Source organism: Gallus gallus, chromosome 28 (genome assembly GCF_016699485.2).
Source record: "Gallus gallus isolate bGalGal1 chromosome 28, bGalGal1.mat.broiler.GRCg7b, whole genome shotgun sequence".
NCBI lineage: Eukaryota > Metazoa > Chordata > Aves > Galliformes > Phasianidae > Gallus > Gallus gallus.
In genome coordinates this window covers 1,311,567-1,327,428 of record NC_052559.1, presented here as the reverse complement: position 1 = coordinate 1,327,428, position 15,862 = coordinate 1,311,567, and the positions used below count along the sequence as shown (strand labels likewise).

The 15,862-nt window shown below is 62.1% G+C and overlaps 3 protein-coding genes across 6 annotated transcripts; 2 read left to right on the top strand and 1 right to left on the bottom strand.

Moving 5' to 3' along the window:
* Positions 1-35: 35 nt before the first annotated feature.
* PRAM1 (PML-RARA regulated adaptor molecule 1) lies at positions 36-5,197 on the bottom strand. 2 transcript variants are annotated; one of them, XM_004948674.5, is made up of 10 exons: positions 5,075-5,197; positions 3,123-3,774; positions 2,094-2,139; positions 1,797-1,924; positions 1,556-1,610; positions 1,221-1,314; positions 828-990; positions 665-698; positions 380-414; positions 36-211 (listed from the first exon to the last, which is right to left on the bottom strand). In XM_004948674.5, the coding sequence occupies exons 1-10, from the start codon at positions 5,075-5,077 to the stop codon at positions 207-209; spliced, it is 1,215 nt and encodes a 404-aa protein (XP_004948731.2). In that variant the 5' UTR covers positions 5,078-5,197; the 3' UTR covers positions 36-206. The 2 variants fall into 2 exon arrangements, with proteins under 2 accessions (XP_004948731.2, XP_004948730.3); XM_004948673.5 differs by having other exon boundaries at positions 1,812-1,924.
* A 1,392-nt stretch (positions 5,198-6,589) lies between these two features.
* On the top strand, positions 6,590-10,280 carry POLE4 (DNA polymerase epsilon 4, accessory subunit). 3 transcript variants are annotated; one of them, XM_015299790.3, is made up of 4 exons: positions 6,590-6,799; positions 6,901-6,985; positions 7,912-7,953; positions 10,124-10,280. In XM_015299790.3, exons 1-4 carry the CDS (start codon positions 6,611-6,613, stop codon positions 10,168-10,170), a joined length of 363 nt encoding a protein of 120 aa, XP_015155276.2. In that variant the 5' UTR covers positions 6,590-6,610; the 3' UTR covers positions 10,171-10,280. The 3 variants fall into 3 exon arrangements, with proteins under 3 accessions (XP_015155276.2, XP_025000172.2, XP_015155279.2); XM_025144404.3 differs by having other exon boundaries at positions 10,019-10,280; XM_015299793.3 differs by having other exon boundaries at positions 9,607-10,280.
* Positions 10,281-13,576: 3,296 nt separating this feature from the next.
* On the top strand, positions 13,577-15,824 carry ADMP (anti-dorsalizing morphogenetic protein). The gene is given in 6 exon segments (NM_204822.2): positions 13,577-13,712; positions 13,714-13,837; positions 13,927-14,063; positions 14,282-14,404; positions 14,685-14,883; positions 15,132-15,824. Coding segments are annotated over 6 exon segments (1,095 nt in total). The 5' UTR covers positions 13,577-13,586; the 3' UTR covers positions 15,518-15,824.
* The last annotated feature ends 38 nt before the right edge of the window (positions 15,825-15,862 follow it).

Sequence of the window (15,862 nt, the reverse complement as noted above, 5' to 3'; positions counted from 1 at the left end):
CACCCCAGGAAAAAAAAATAACCAAAAAACACAGATAGGACCACACAAATCAGTGCTGTGTTTCACACAGATCAAACAAAGCGCCGCGGGGCTCCATCCGAAGGACCCTCCGAAACCTCTGCACTGCAGGGCCGACCCTCACAGCCCCTCCAGCATCGGAGCTCCGACCTTCGGGGTCTGGTGGTGCTCCCGTGGCTTTGGGTCGGTCACTCTGTCGGTGGGAACAGACGTTCACTCATCAGCACTGCAGTGATACAGCTGTCCCCATTTGGGCTGCAGAGTGCTCAGTGGGGGCACTGTGGGGTCTCGGGGCATCTCAAAGGACATGGAGGGCTCTGCTTGGGGCGCATGGAACCAGCAGTGCTTTATTCACACCTACCATACAGATCAACATCGTCGTAGATGTCCGTGTCCCTGTGGGGGAAAAGCTGTGAGTGGTCCAGACCTCCACAGCCCCCACCACGACGGGGCAGCTCTGCTGCTGCTCTGCCCCATCTCTGCCCTTCGTGTCCCCCCCCCCCGGGCAGCTCCTCCGCAGAGGTGGGACATCAGGTTGTCCCCAGAAGGGGCACACCTCCCTGTGGCCACCGGTCACTGCCACGGCTGGGGGGATTTGGGCCGGGGAGGTTGGTGCTGGGAGAAGGGCTGGGGAAGGAATACTCACAGGTGCAGCATCGCAGCCCGGGGCACATAACCGTCTGCAACAGAGCCAGAAGTGTGTGGGGCTGTGCACCCCCAGGGGGGGCTGGGAGGGAGCAGAGCAGCTCCAGGAATGGAGCTGGGATCCCTCAGGGGCGATGCTGAGTGTGGGGCAGTGGCTGACTTACACCTCCGCTGGCTGTTCCGGCAAAGGATCTGCTCCTTATTGGTGAACTGAATGACATCGAGGATCTCACCCCGTCTCAGAGGAAGGTTCTTCCCCCCACCCCTCTTCTCCGTCGCCGCAGGGTCAACCATCATTTGGGTCAGGATGGTGATGTTCCCTTCGAACTGAAACACGAGCAGAGGAAGGCTGGCTGAGCTCCAACCGCTTCCTCCATGGGAACAGCACACTGCTCCGAAGCACAGCGCTGTGGGGTTGATCTGTCCTGGGGGAGCCTCCATGGGGCGCCCTGCTGGGCACCGCCTGCTCCTGGAGCACACAGCTCCTCTGCACAGCATCCTCCCTGCACAGGGAGGGGGGAGTTCAGGGGGAAAAGCGACTGCTCCTTGCTTCTCACCTTGAATTTCTTCTGAAACTCCCTGTCCGCTTTCTCTTCCTTCTTGCATTCCTTGAGCGTCATTGGCCTCACCTTCCGGGTGCTCTGAGCTCCTCTGCAGAGACATTGTGAGTGGTGGGAAGGTTTGGCTCACCCCCTCTCGCTGCCCCCCTCTGCTGCCCTTGCCCGGGTTCCTCCCAGCACCCAGAGGTGCCTCCTCCTCCCCATCCCCCCCACCCAGGGCCACTGGGGCTCTGTGGACAGGTTCTCATTGCAGCTCCAGTGGAGATCACCGAACAACAAAGCACCAGGGGGGTCTCAGCAGACCCACAGGAAGCGCTCACCCCCCTCATTACCTTTGTGCAGCAACCAGCAGTGCAACCGTGCTGGGGGTCTGAGCAGCACCTCCCCCTGTAAAACCAAGCATGGAGAGGGCATCGCGGGGTGGTGGAGGCTGAGAGCACCGCTTCCCATGGCCCCCAGGGTGCCCACGTCCCTCAGGTGCCATTTGCGTCCCTGAGACCAAGCTGATGTCACCGGCCTCACTGGCTGCCCTCCATCCTTCAGGGCACCCCGACCCCCCTGCCCCACACCCACCCGCTGTTCCCCCACCTCCTTTGGGGTGGAGATGCGCTGGCGGTCGGAATGCGGGGGGCGGCGGAAAGCTTCGGTCTCTCCTGAGCAGTTCAACACTCTCAACGTCGTCGTATATCTCCTCCTCACCACTGGGATGGAGCAGAGCGCCGTCAGGGAGCTGTGCAGCCGCCCAGGACGATGTCTGCACCGCCAGGGGTGCATAATGGGGGGCCCTGACCCACCCTCCCACCATTCCTCCTCATGTGCTTCCCACTCAGTCAGAGACCCCCAGAATAAAAGTGCCTCCTCAGTACTGACCCCGCTGTGCTCAGAGCATCCCGCGGTGGGAATGGCGTTGGGTAACCTGGGGGACAAAGGGAGAAATGAGCGATTCTTTGGAGTCTGCAGCTCAGCTCGGGGCTCAGGGACCCCCAGGGCAGTGCTGGAGCAGAGGGGGGTGGGGGACAAAGAGCAGCACACCCAAAGAGCGGTACCAGAAAGCAGCTGGGGGTGTGCGGCTCTCCCAAGGAAAGGAGGAGGTTGTACTGCAGCCCACAGCCCTGGTGTGAGCTGGGCAATAGGGAAACATCGTGGGATCAACTTTGAGAAGTTGAGGGAGAAACAGGATTTGAAAGAAGCTTAAAGCTGTTAGAAAGCAGCAAATGTGCTCAGCTCTGGAAGGCCACCGTGGAGCACAGCGGGGGCTGAGCCAAACAGACACCAGGACACCCACGTGGCACCGGGCCCTGCGTCGTGGTGGAGGAAGACACCAAGCTGGCAGTGTGGTCCCATCGGACAGAGCTCTGCCTGTGCCCCACGCCATGCCCATTCCCATCCCGTACACATTCCCATCCCATACCTAACCCAACCTGTACCCATCTCCACCCTGTACCATCTCCAACTCATATACATCCCCACACCCTACTCAGCCCTGTGCCATACCCATCCCGGTGCTGTACCTGATCCCACACTGTACCCATCCCTATCCCCACGCCATACTATCCTCAACCCTTCCCCACCTCATTCCCATCCCATCTCATCCCCAACCCATCCCCATCCCATACCCACCCTCATTCTGTACCCATCTCATCCCTGCACCCATCCCTTTGCTGTACCCATCCCCATGCTGTACCCATCCCCACGCTGTACCCATCTCCATCTCATACCCATCCCCATGCCATACCCAGCTCCAACCCCACACCATACCCACACTCATCCTGTACCCATCCCCACACTGTACTCATCCCCATACCGTACCCATTCCCACCCCGTCCCCATCCTCTCCCCATACTCATACCCACCCCACACACATCCCCACCCATCCCCATCCCCATCCCCACACCGTACCCAGCGCAGCACTCCATGGCCCCGCAGCAGTGCGGCCGGGCTCCCCGGGGGGCGCAGCCTTATGGAACTTCTGCAGATCCACGCTCGGAGGCCGCCGGGGCTTTGCCGGCCTCGCTCCGAGCACCGCGGCGTGCGGCAGCGGCTTCCTGCGCGGGGGGTGCCCCGAACCCCGGATCCCACCCGCAGCGGCTGCGCCTGTGGCGGGGAGAGCCGGAGCGGCCGTGTCTTTGAGCAGCGGCCATTTCTGCGGGGGTGGGTTCCTCGGGGGGGGATGGGAGGTGGCTCCGACCCCCTTGTTGTCCGCCGCGTCCCGTCCTCCCGGCTTGGCAGCGGCGGCGCTGGGAGCGATGCCCTTCTTCAGCCGCGCCATCCACTCCGGGCTCTGAGGAACGGGCATCGGACGGGAGCCGGGACCCTCACTCTGAGCTTTGCTGCGCGGCGGAGGGGTTCCGCTGACGCCCACCCTCCCGGCGACGGGGGGCGCGGGGGGCGGTTCGCCTTTGGAGCCCGGCGTGGGCGCCCGTCCCGGCTCCGTCGCGGGGAAAGCTGCGGGGGGACCCCATGCCCGGCCGCCCCCTGCGGGAGGTTTCCTGCCGTCCTTCAGCTTTGCTCGCAGGTGTCGCCCCGCCGCCTCTTTCCCCTCCGGCAGCTCCTGCGGGGATGAAGCCCCGGTTCTGCCGTTACGGAGGAATCACGGAGTCCGCGCCCCGCGGAGAACGCGGCGGTGCCTCCCCGAGCCGCCCCGCTGAGGAGCGCTGTCTGCCCGGAGCGGCCCTGCAGCTGTTCCGCCCGGCGCGTCCCACCGCCGCCGGGGACCCCAATGCCGCGGGGACGCGCACCGCTCTGCCCCCATCCGGCCCCGAAGGAGCGCGGCTCTGCTGCGCCGGGCCGGGAACCGCGACCTCTGAGCAGCGGCAGCGCTCCCTCGCAGCAAAGCCCCGACGGCGCTGCCGGAGCCCGTTTCGCTGAGTGCAAAAAACAAAACAAAACAAAGCAAAACAAAACCACAAAAAAAAAAAAAAAAAAAAAAAAAAAAGAGGCCGAGAGGCGGCGGATCTGCCCCACTTTTCTGATCGGAGCGTTTCCTGCGCTGCTCACCCCGCGATGGGCGCACAGAACTGGGGCGCACGGCCGCAGCGCGGGGCTGTCCCACGAGCATCGCTGCGGGCGCCGGGATCGCGGGCACCGACCCGGATAGACTCACGCAGGGGGAGAGGTGGTCTTTTCCCTCCATCCCTTCTCACCCCCCGGCCCCCTCCCCTTCCCCCCTCCCCTCTCCTGGGCTCAGCACAGCAGACATCGCAGCTCTGCTCCGCCCGCCCCGCCGCTTCTCGGGCTCTGCAGTTCTCCTCCTCTCGGGATTTCGGTTCGGGTTGCAATTGCATCACTTTGTTTTCTTTCACAACAGAAGGGCCGGAGCGCAGAGAAGCCGGCGCGACATTTTCAGCCGTGAGAGCCCAAATGCGGACTGTCACACAGGGGAAGGTGTCCCCTCGTTCCCGGCAGAGCCCGCGGGGGCCTCAGCAGCGCACACTGCCTGCGCCCTATACGTAAGGCAGCGAAACGACGGTGAAAAAGGGGATTTCTGCAGTGCCCCGAGCGCGCCGTGGGGTTTTAGGTGTGAACCGTTCCGGTGTTTGTGACCGGCAGAGCTGTTCTGTGTGCGGGGACACGGAACTGCCCGCGGTGGCCCCGTCGGGGTACGGCACCGCTGTCACAGCGACCGGCGCGGCGTCTGTGGCACCGCGATGCTTTCTCCTCTGTGCAGTATCTGAGCCCCACCCGGTGCTGTCCGCTCGTGCACCGATCCCGGGAGCTGCTCAGGGAGCTCCGGAGCTCTGATTGACCCCATCCCGGTGCGGCCGTGAGGATGTGTGGATGGGGGTCGGGCCCGCTTCTCCCGCACCCCCACATCCCGATCCCGCACGCGTCCCGGCGCAGCTCGCACTCACCATCTCCCATCCACGGACGCTGCCCTATGAGCTCTCCTCCCTCCTGAACATCACCGGAGCCGTCCGAGCAGAAGGAGCCGAAGGAGGTGAACCCTTCCGGCGGCAGCGGAGCTTCCCGGCACTGAAAGCAGAAGCTCTTTCCTAACGTTGGGTTGGTAAGGAGCTGTGCGCAACGCCAGGAAGCGGCTGCGGCCTGACTGCACAGCCGGGGGGGGGGCGGGGGGCGGGGGGGGGGTGGGGGCGGCTCTGTGCCGCCGGTGGGGACACCGAGTGCTGCTGCTGTACCATCCAGAAACGACCGTGGGCTTTGGGAGCGACCCGAGGCCAAAGCATCAGCACAGGACTGTGGAAGGGCTCGGGTTGAAAGGGGGGGGGTTCTTTACGCCCACCCAGTGTGGGTGGGACGCCCTCACTGTGGACAGGGATACCCCCGGCAGACTGGGCTGAGCAGAGCCCCGTCTGTGGCTGTGGGGATCTCCAGGGATGGTGAACAGCACCAAACCCAATGGGAGCCAACGGGGCCGGGACAGCCACCTGCCAGGGATGGGGGTCCCCACCTCCGCCCGCCTGCAGTGCTTGGGGGACAGCAGTGAGGAAGGAGAGCTCAGGGGATGTGTGTGGGGATGGCGAGCTGAAGGGACACACCTGAAAGGCTGAGTCTGGGGGGGGGGATTTGGGGACAGGGGTGGTGAGAGGAACCTCAGTGCTGTTTGGAGAGGTTGGGGGACAGGGGGATGTCTGGGGGTGATGGGGGGTGCCTGGGAGGTATCTGGACAATGGGGGTGGGGTGGGTGGGACACATTAGAGGGGACTGCAGGGCTGTGTTTGGGGCACAGGGAGAGTGAAGAGCTGAGTTTGTGGCATAGAGTGGGAGAAGGACCACGTATGGGGACACAGGGAGGGTGGGGAGGCCATATTTGGGGCATGGAGTGGATGGAGGGCTGTGTTTGGGGGCAGAGGGACAACGGAGGGGTGAGTTTGGGACATAGAGTGAATTGGAGGGCTGAGTGTGGGGCACAGAGAGGATGGAGGGCCACGTTTGGGGCACAGGGAAGATAGAGGGCTGTGTTGGGGGCATGGAATGGATGGAGGGACAAATGTGGGGCACAGGGAGAATGAAAGGCTGAATTTGGGGCGTGGAGTGGAAGAAGGACTGTGTTTGTGGCACGGGGAGGACGGAGGGCCATATTTGGGGCGTAGAGTGGATGGAGGGCTGAGTTTGGGGGCAGAGGGACAACGGAGGGCTGAGTTTGGGGGCACGGTGTGAACGCCGGGCTATGATCGAGACACGGGAAGGGCGGGGAGCTGCGTTTGGGGCACAGTGAGGACGGAGGGCCATATGTGGGGCACGGAGTTCGGGGTCACCAGGAGGGCGCACAGCCACGTTGGGGGCGCGAGGAGCCGCGACGACCGCATTGGGGGCACAACGGAGGGCGGAGCGCCGTGTTCGGGTTCCGGGACAGCGCCCCCCGGCGGCGCGGCGGATCGCGGCGGGGCGGAGCTCCGCCCGGCGGCACTGCGCGTGCGCGGCGCGGGATGGCGGCGGCGGCGGCGGCAGCGGAGACGGCGGCGGTGGCGGCGGAGGACGGCGGCGGTGCGGCGCCGTGTGCGGGAGCGGCCCGCGCCGCTCGGCTGCCGTTGTCCCGCGTGAAGGCGTTGGTGAAGGCGGACCCGGACGTCAGCCTGGCCAGCCAGGAGGCCGTGTTCGTGCTGGCGCGGGCCGCGGTGAGGAGCGGAGCGGGGCCGGGCCGGGCGGTGCGTTCCGTTCCGTTCCGTTCCGTTCCGTTCCGTTCCCTCCGTGCGACGCGGCGCGTTGTGCCCCGCAGGAGCTGTTCGTGGAGACCATCGCTAAGGACGCGTTTGTGTACGCCCAGCAGGGCAAGAGGAAAACCCTGCAGAGGAAGGATCTGGGTACGGTGCGACCCCGGGGGGGGGGGGGGTCCCATGGGCGGGGGGTCCCATCCATCCATCCCTCCATCCATCCGTCCATCCATCCATCCGTCCATCCATCCATCCATCCATCCGTCCATCCATCCATCCATCCATCCCTCCATCCATCCATCCATCCATCCGTCCATCCGTCCGTCCATCCATCCATCCATCCATCCATCCCTCCATCCATCCATCCATCCCTCCATCCATCCCTCCATCCATCCATCCATCCGTCCATCCATCCGTCCATCCATCCATCCATCCATCCGTCCATCCATCCCTCCATCCATCCATCCCTCCATCCCTCCATCCATCCCTCCATCCATCCCTCCATCCATCCCTCCATCCATCCCTCCATCCATCCCTCCATCCCTCCATCCATCCCTCCATCCATCCCTCCATCCATCCATCCGTCCCTCCATCCATCCGTCCCTCCATCCGTCCCTCCATCCCTCCATCCATCCCTCCATCCATCCATCCCTCCATCCATCCCTCCATCCATCCCTCCCTCCATCCATCCATCCCTCCATCCCTCCATCCATCCCTCCATCCATCCCTCCATCCATCCCTCCATCCCTCCATCCATCCATCCCTCCATCCATCCCTCCATCCATCCATCCATCCATCCGTCCATCCCTCCCTCCATCCATCCATCCCTCCATCCATCCATCCCTCCATCCATCGCAGCGCAATGGGGGGGCTCCAAAGGGGAGAGGAATCCCCCAACTGTTCGCTGCTGGTTTGCGTTCTTTGCTGTTGCTGAGCGCTGTTTCACGCACTGCCCCTGAAGCGAACGGCCGTCGGTCGCTGCGCTGCGCTGCGCACAAAGCTGAGCTGCCTCCATCAGCACTGATCCCCCGCGGGGTCGGTCTGATCGGCACCGATCCCTTCCGCTCCCTTTGCAGATAACGCCATTGAAGCTGTCGATGAGTTCGCCTTTTTGGAAGGTGAGGATCGGCCGCTTCCCGTATTATTCCGTAATGCCTCTCTTGAGAGGGGGTCTCAGAATGGTCTCCATTCGAAGGGCGCCTACACGGGGAGCAGTAGCCCCATATCCTCCTATATCCCATAGCCCCATATCCTCCTATATCCCATAGCCCCATATCCTCCTATATCCCATAGCCCCATATCGTCCTATATCCCATAGCCCCATATCCTCCTATATCCCATAGCCCCATATCGTCCTATATCCCATAGCCCCATATCGTCCTATATCCCATAGCCCCATATCCTCCTATATCCCATAGCCCCATATCCTCCTATATCCTATATCCCATAGCCCCATATTCTCCTATATCCTATAGCCCCATATCCTCCTATATCCCATAGCCCCATATCGTCCTATATCCCATAGCCCCATATCCTCCTATATCCCATAGCCCCATATCCTCCTATATCCTATATCCCATAGCCCCATATTCTCCTATATCCTATAGCCCCATATCCTCCTATATCCCATAGCCCCATATCGTCCTATATCCCATAGCCCCATATCCTCCTATATCCCATAGCCCCATATCCTACTATATCCTATATCCTATAGCCCCATATCCTCCTATATCCCATAGCCTCATATCCTCCTATATCCCATAGCCCCATATCCTCCTATATCCCATAGCCCCATATCCTCCTATATCCTATAGCCCCATATCCTCCTATATCCCATAGCCCCATATCCTCCTACATCCCATAGCCCCTTATCGTCCTATATCCCATAGCCCCATATCCTCCTATATCCTATATCCTATAGCCCCATATCCTCCTATATCCCATAGCCTCATATCCTCCTATATCCCATAGCCCCATATCCTCCTATATCCTATATCCTATAGCCCCATATCCTCCTATATCCTATAGCCCCATATCCTCCTATATCCTATAGCCCCATATCCTCCTATATCCCATAGCCCCATATCGTCCTATATCCCATAGCCCCATATCCTCCTATATCCTATAGCCCCATATCCTCCTATATCCTATAGCCCCATATCCTCCTATATCCTATAGCTCCATATCCTCCTATATCGCTCCTACAGTCCCCTGTAGCCCCACAGTTTCTATATCTGGGCCTTTTAGCCCCACATCCCCCTACAGTCTCCCCTATAAACCCATAGCCCCCTATATCCCCCTATGCCCCCCCCCCCAGCTCCCTATCTCCCCATATCCCCCCTATGCCCCCCCCCACTGCTCCCTATAGCCCCATATCCCCCTATTTCCCCCCATAGTCCCTTTATCTGGGCCTGTATCTGTGCCTTCTAGCCCCACATCCCCCTATGGCCTCACCCTATAAACTCATAGCCCCTTATATCCCCCTTTACCCCCCCCCACAGCCCCCCTATCTCCCTATATCCCCCCTATGGCCCCCCCACTGCTCCCTGTAGCCCCATATCCCCCTATAACCCTCCTACACCCCGTTATAGCCCCATATCCCCCTATTTCCCCCCCTAGTCCTATCCCTAGGCCTTTTAGCCCCACATCCCCATACAGCCCCCCCTACAGACCCACGTAGCTCCCTATAACCCTGAATTTCGTGTAGCTGCATTTCTGTCTCCTTTCTGACCTCTGAGGCTGTGTTGGTTCATCCTCGTTTTCGTTTTTAGGTACTTTGGACTGAGTTGGGCAGGGATGGAGTTCCCTGCAGAAGGAGCCTGAAGGCACCGGCGTGGGGTGGCAGAAGGGATGCCAGGGGTTGGATGTGGTTCCTGGGGCTGAGACTCTGAGATGGGCAGCCGTAGTACTTTGTGTAACGTTTAAGGCATTGTGAGTCCTGCATTTCAAGCGCGTGGTTTGTTTCTCTGTAAGTCTTCTGTATGACTTTGAAGGTCGGGTTCTGCTCCTGCACTGCAGGCTGCACCCCAACCCTCCCCCTCCGGGCACTGTGGGGCAGAGAGCTCAGATCCCGGGGCAGAAACCTGATGGTTTATACACAGCTGCTGCTTCATTCTTTAAATGGAAATGTGTTTTTCCTCTGTATGTGTTTTGTTGGGCTCCTTTTGGCCGATGCTGTTAAAGGCGGTGGTGCACCGAGTGGCTGTGCTGATGGTTCCCACGGCACCGCTGTGGTTGGGACGGGATGCTCTCCCGTGGCGTTTTGCTTTACTCAGCATTTCCCCGAAGGTTTCAGTCTCGGGAATCCCAGCTCTCCTCCCGGCCACTGCATCTGAGCTGCAGGGAGGCTCGGATTGCTTTCAGGGCTGCTCGGCTTCCATGAAGTGATGCGACGGCTGCGGGCGGTCCCAGGGAGAGAAGAATAAATCCCCGCTTCTGGAGGCGATGCCCGACGTGCTGTGCTGTCATTTGCTCTCACTGCTCAGCCCGGCGAAACGCTTTCCCTGGGGGGGTGGATCCGGGTGGGCACATAGGGGTGGTCCCGACCTCTGATCCCTGAGCACATTACTGTCTGCTGCCAAAGGACCGCTCCGGGTCTCAGCTTTGGTGCTGCTGAGGATCAGGAATGAGTTTGGTGTGGGTAAAACGGCCTCTGAAGGCAGGCAGTGGGGGTGGAGGCTGCGTGTCCCTTTGGAATGGGATGTTCACCTCACCTCACCTCCCGGGGAGGGCTGCTGTAAGGACCTGATGTGCTGCAGCCCTCTTTGCCCGTCCCAAAGCACAGCGTGCGGCCCTATGAGCCCCCCTGGTTTGGGCAGAACCGCGCAGTGCCTTCTTTGCCATTGAGTTCCTTTTGCTGTTCCTCGGGGCTGATTTGGGCTCACGGAGCAGTGGGGGCGCGGAGGGCCGCGTGGCTTTGGGTATGCGTGGCTTTGGGTCTGCATGGCTTTGGGTCTGCGTGGCTTTGGGTCTGCATGGCTTTGGATCTGCGTGGTTTTGGGTCTGCATGGCTTTGGGTCTGCGTGGTTTTGGGTCTGCGTGGCTTTGGGTCTGTGTGGTTTTGGGTCTGCATGGCTTTGGGTCTGCATGGCTTTGGGTCTGCGTGGCTTTGGGTCTGCGTGGCTTTGGGTCTGCGTGGCTTTGGGTCTGCATGGCTTTGGGTCTGACGTTTCCCTGCTGTGCTTCACTGGGTAGCACTGCCTGCCCACAGCACATCAGTCGGGGTTTGCCTTCGTGCTGAGCCCATGAGCTGCCCCGTGGCAGAGGCTCAGTCTGAGCATCAGAGGGAACGGCGCCGCTGGTGGGATCCATCCCATGGGGGTCTGTTGGGACGCATCGCTGCCCACCTCCCCACCTCCATACGGCGTTAGGCAGCGTGAAGTGCTCCTTCCCAGGGCTGGGAGGATCCGTGGGCCCCGCAGGTGTGACAGGAAGGTGCAGCTGTCCCTGGGGTGGTTGGTGGATGGTGCCTCATTCGGTGATAACGGCCCAGCTGGGAAATGCCCACCGACCCCCGGGTTGGGTCTCCCACTGCCCCAGAGGCGTTTTCCTTCTGCATTTCTGCTGCCAGAGCTGAGCGTTCGGTGCTGGCACCGGAGAAGGGGGGGGGTCTGGGAAGGGTGGTTACCATTCTGTGCCTGCATACACTGCTTGGAAACCCATATGAGATGGTCACAGCACGGGGAGCTGTGCGATGAGGGAGCAGTACCTGAGGTTGGTCCCTGCCTACAGCAGTCCGGGCTGTGCTGCTCTGGGGGGGGACAGCCCCTCACTGCCCCCCATCGCCCCTCACTGCCCCCCATCGCCCCCCATTGCCTCCCATTGCCCCTCATCTCCCCTCATCGCCCCTCACTGCCCTTCACTGCCCCTCAGCCATGAGGTATCGTGGTAAAAACATTCCCCATTTCAGCAGCCCGGGGCTCTCGTAAGGATTTATCCATCAGTGCCTGAAAGCAGCCAACGGCCTCCATGGGGGGTGAGGGTTTCTTTCCGAAGCCAACCGAGGGAGCAGAGAGAGGTTTATTTGAGGAGCAGTCTCATGGTTGGATACTGCATCCCCAAAACCTCCTCCCTGTGGGTCCGCCTCCCTTTGGCTGTGTATTGGGGCCGTCCCCCCCCCGGGGTGTCCCCGGCGAGGTGCCGGGGGGGGATCTTTGCGCCTTTGTGTTGCAAATCTGTGCAGGAAATTGATGTGGGAAGGAGTTGGGGCCGCTGCTCCTCGGGGGATCCCCGCCTGCTTAGGTAAGCACAGCTGCCGGCTGCCCCATCCCGCTGCCCTGCGGCGATGCCCTGCAGCTCCTGGGCTGATTTGGGGGGATAACGGCCGAGCAGATCCAGGGCAGCACCCTCTGCTTTGGCTGCATCCGACCGTGCAGTGGAGTGGGCTGAAGAATAACTCAGTGGAGACGGCGGTGCCCCCCGGCAGACGGGGAGGAGATGCTGCCGTGGCATCGGAGCTGCCGGCGCCGTTCTCTGCCTGCAGCGCCGTCGGAGCTGCTCTGATGCCTATGGGGTGGGATGGGGACAGGAGAGGGACGGTCCGCTGGTTGGTTCAGGCCGGGGGAGGGAAAGGGGGGCGGGGGGGGGGGGCAGATCAACCCCCAAAGGCAGAAATCGCAGCTCTGCATTGGCACTTTGAGCTCCGCTGGGAGGAAGGGACAGACAGCCCTTGGGTGGTGAAAGCGGAGCTGGGGCACAGGGGATGGGGGGACGTACAGAAGGGGCTGCTGTGGGTAGGGGTGGCCGTCCGGCAGCGCAGGGGTGGGGGGTCTGCAGGTGGGGCCCCTGTGAGACCCCCGCCAGACTGTCTGCGCTGTATGTAAATGGCGGAAGGTGACGTTTATCAACGAGAGCCGCTGGTTTTAAGCAGCGCTCGTTAGAAAGGAACCCTCCGCAAAATGTTTGGCAGTTTGTAAGGTAAACATCGCGGGCAATTGGCAGCTCTGCCCCAACGTCCCGGGATGCTGCCCTGCACGTGTGGCGTCTGGCACCGCACGGACAGCTGCTCTGTGCACAGCATGGGCACAATGTGGGTGTGGGGGGGGGATCCGGGGGGGTGGGCACCTTGGGGTCGGGTGAGGAGCAGCCCCGGTCCTATGGGACGCACTGCTGCTGGAGGGCCGGGAAGGGGAAGGAAGGGATGCGGAGGATGTGAAGTTTCCTCTGCCCATTAAGCCGAGCCCGGGGTGGCCTCTCTGTGTATTCTGGATAATTAACGGCCCTTTCACGTTGGGGTAAATGACAGATGCCGGCTGGCCGCGCAGCTCTGCGTGCACGGAGTCAATTGGGAGCGCCTTCACCGGCCGGTTTGGCCCTGCTGGGGGGACACACGCAACGCGTGGGCTCTCATCCCATCGCACCGATCCCCACAGCCGCGACCTGCGTGGGGGACGGGAGGGGATGCGGCCCGGGCCAGCCTGGCCGTGGTGCTCCTGTCGGTCCCATTAGTGCTGTCATTAAACGCCAGTTAGTCTCCTATGGAGAGCAAAGGCAGTCGGGGATCCGTGCCGAGGGGCGCAGCCGGACCCGCGTCCCCCCGGAGCGCCGCTGCCAGCCCTCCCCTCCCGTTGTGTACTGGGGTTAATTGGCGCAGGGTGCCCATCTTTGCACCTTGTTAGCACGGCAATTAGCTCTCTTTACCTTCCCGATCGCCCATGTGCATATTTGACTCCAATCCATCTTTCCAGCCGCTTATAAATGCGGCTCTGGGGTTGCAGAGGGGGAGTCGGGCCGGGGCTGGGACGGCGGAGCCATGCTGGGCACGGTGCTGCTGCTGCTGCTGGCCTTGGCACGGCCGGCCGCCCCGGAGAGCCGCAGGGCTGAGGCTCTCAAGAAGCTGCTGGAGGTGTTCGGCATGGAGGACCCCCCGCCCCCCCCCCGCCCACGTCAAACAGCCGCCGCAGTACATGGTGGATCTGTTCAACGCGGTGGCCAATGCCGACGGCGTCACCAAAAACCCCGACGTCCTGGAGGGCAACACCGTCCGCAGCTTCCTGGATAGAAGTAAGGGCTGCGGGTCCCCGCCGTGCTGGGGTTGGGGGGTGTGGGATGGGGCTGTTCCGTTTCACTTCCCGACCTGTCCTTCCCCGCAGCTCACGGCGAGAAGATGCGGTTCCTCTTCGTCCTCTCCAGCGTGGCCAGGAATGAGAAGATCCTCACGGCGGAGCTGCACCTCTTCCGGCTGTGGCCGAGAGCCGCCGAGGGGCCCAGGAGGCACCACTTCTGCCAGGTGAGGGGGGGGGAGCCCAAAAAGACCACTTCTGCCAGGTGAGGGGGATGGGGTGCGGATGGGGGCAGGGATGTGCCCAGCTGTGCCCAGCAGCGATGCCGCCACTGCTCTCTCCCTGTCTCCATCCTTTTCCCCACCCCCTCGGTACGATCTCTCCAACACCCCCCCCCCCCTCCCAAAGGCCATGGCTGCTCACCGCCCTTTGCCTCCATCCCCAGGTCAGCGTGTACCAAATTCTGGATGAGAGTGAGCCAGACTCCCCCGAAGGACAGAAGCTGCTGGCAACCAGGCTGCTCTCGCTGCAGGGCTCGGGCTGGGAGGTCTTTGCCATCACGCAGGCTGTGAGTGCTCTGACACCGCGTAGATGGATGGCACAGGGGGGAAAAAATGGCTGTTTTGCATCCGAGAGCCTTTTTAACCCATTTCGTGCCATTCTGGGCCAGCAGTGTCCACCCAAGGTCGGGGTGTGCAGCCCGTGGGGAGGGGTGGGAGCGTGGGTGGGTGCCCCACTGCGGTGCCGGTACCGCTGCTGTCCCACCGCCCCCCGTGCCACGTTCTGGGGCCATGGGGACACTGCCACAGCCCCGTCCCGCGGTGGTGACGCTGCGTTTGCTTCCCCAGGTTCGGGATTGGACCCAAGATGAGAGTAGCAACCGAGGTTTGCTGGTGACGGTGCATGGCCTGGGGGGGAGCGCACTCGAGGCCCCCGCCGTGCAGTTTGCATCCAGCGGGGACCACCATGAGAGCAAGAAGCCCATGCTGGTCCTGTTCACGGACGATGGGCGCCGAGGAGCGTCCCTGCCCATGGCCGGAGTCCCAGGTGGGTGCCACACAGCACGGGGCCGTGCCCGGGTCCCTGTCTGCAGGCTCCAGCTCTGGCTTAGCCCAAACGTGGCCATGCTCGGAGCCGTGCCCACGCCAGTGACCACCGTGGGGCTGCGGAGCCGTCACCTCCCAGCGGCTCTGCAGTGATTGCACAGAGGGGTGGCCAGCACACCGCTGCTCCGCTTCCTCCCTCCTTCCAGGCTCGTGCAGTCGCTGATGGAATCGTTTTCTTATTTCTGACAGCCTCACAGCCTCGGGATTTCCCTGCCAAGCTGAGCGGCCCGCGCAGCGCACGCTCCCTGGACCGCCTGCAGCCGTGCCAGAGGCACCCCCTGTCCGTGGACTTCGAGGAGATCGGCTGGTCGGGGTGGATCATCTCACCCCGGGGTTACAACGCCTACCACTGCAGAGGCTCCTGCCCCTTCCCCCTGGGTGAGAACATGCGGCCGACCAACCACGCCACCGTGCAGTCCATCATCAACGCCCTGAAGCTGAGCGAGGGCGTCAGCAGCCCCTGCTGTGTGCCCGACAAGCTCCACTCCATCAACCTCCTCTACTTTGACGACGATGAGAACGTGGTCCTCAAGCAGTACGATGATATGGTGGCCGGGAGCTGCGGCTGCCACTGATGCAGAGACCCCCCCCCACATTGCAGAGCAGCTCTGCGGGGGTCTCTCTTCGGCACCGCTGTGGGCTTTTGCAGGAGAGCAAAGCAAAGGGGTGCCCGGCTGTGCTCGGGGTGACCCCGTTGGTGCTGGGAAGGCTCAGGGTTGGACTCAGGGCTGATTGTGTGCGGGGTGTGCGGGTTCCCCCCCGCAGTGGCTGTACCATATGTATATAGCGAGAGCACTAATATATGACCGAAACCGGTGTCCTGTAAATGTCTGTACATTGCTGCGTTTTGTAAAGTGACCTCAGAGGAACTATTAAATGTGCTGTTCTCAGTGGGGTTCCCTCTGCGACGACGCTGCCCA

Excerpts from the sequence above, each read along its gene's own strand:
- PRAM1 (XM_004948674.5), bottom strand. Across the intron at positions 1,611-1,796 it reads AGGAGGTGGGGGAACAGCGG|GGGGAGGTGCTGCTCAGACC; the intron begins GTGGGTGTGGGG and ends TTGGTTTTACAG. Across the intron at positions 699-827 it reads CCGGAACAGCCAGCGGAGGT|ACGGTTATGTGCCCCGGGCT; the intron begins GTAAGTCAGCCA and ends GCTCTGTTGCAG.
- POLE4 (XM_025144404.3), top strand. The coding sequence starts at position 6,611 with ATGGCGGCGGCGGCGGCGGCAGCGGAGACGGCGGCGGTGGCGGCGGAG. Across the intron at positions 6,800-6,900 it reads TCGTGCTGGCGCGGGCCGCG|GAGCTGTTCGTGGAGACCAT; the intron begins GTGAGGAGCGGA and ends TGTGCCCCGCAG. Across the intron at positions 7,954-10,018 it reads TGAGTTCGCCTTTTTGGAAG|GCGGTGGTGCACCGAGTGGC; the intron begins GTGAGGATCGGC and ends ATGCTGTTAAAG.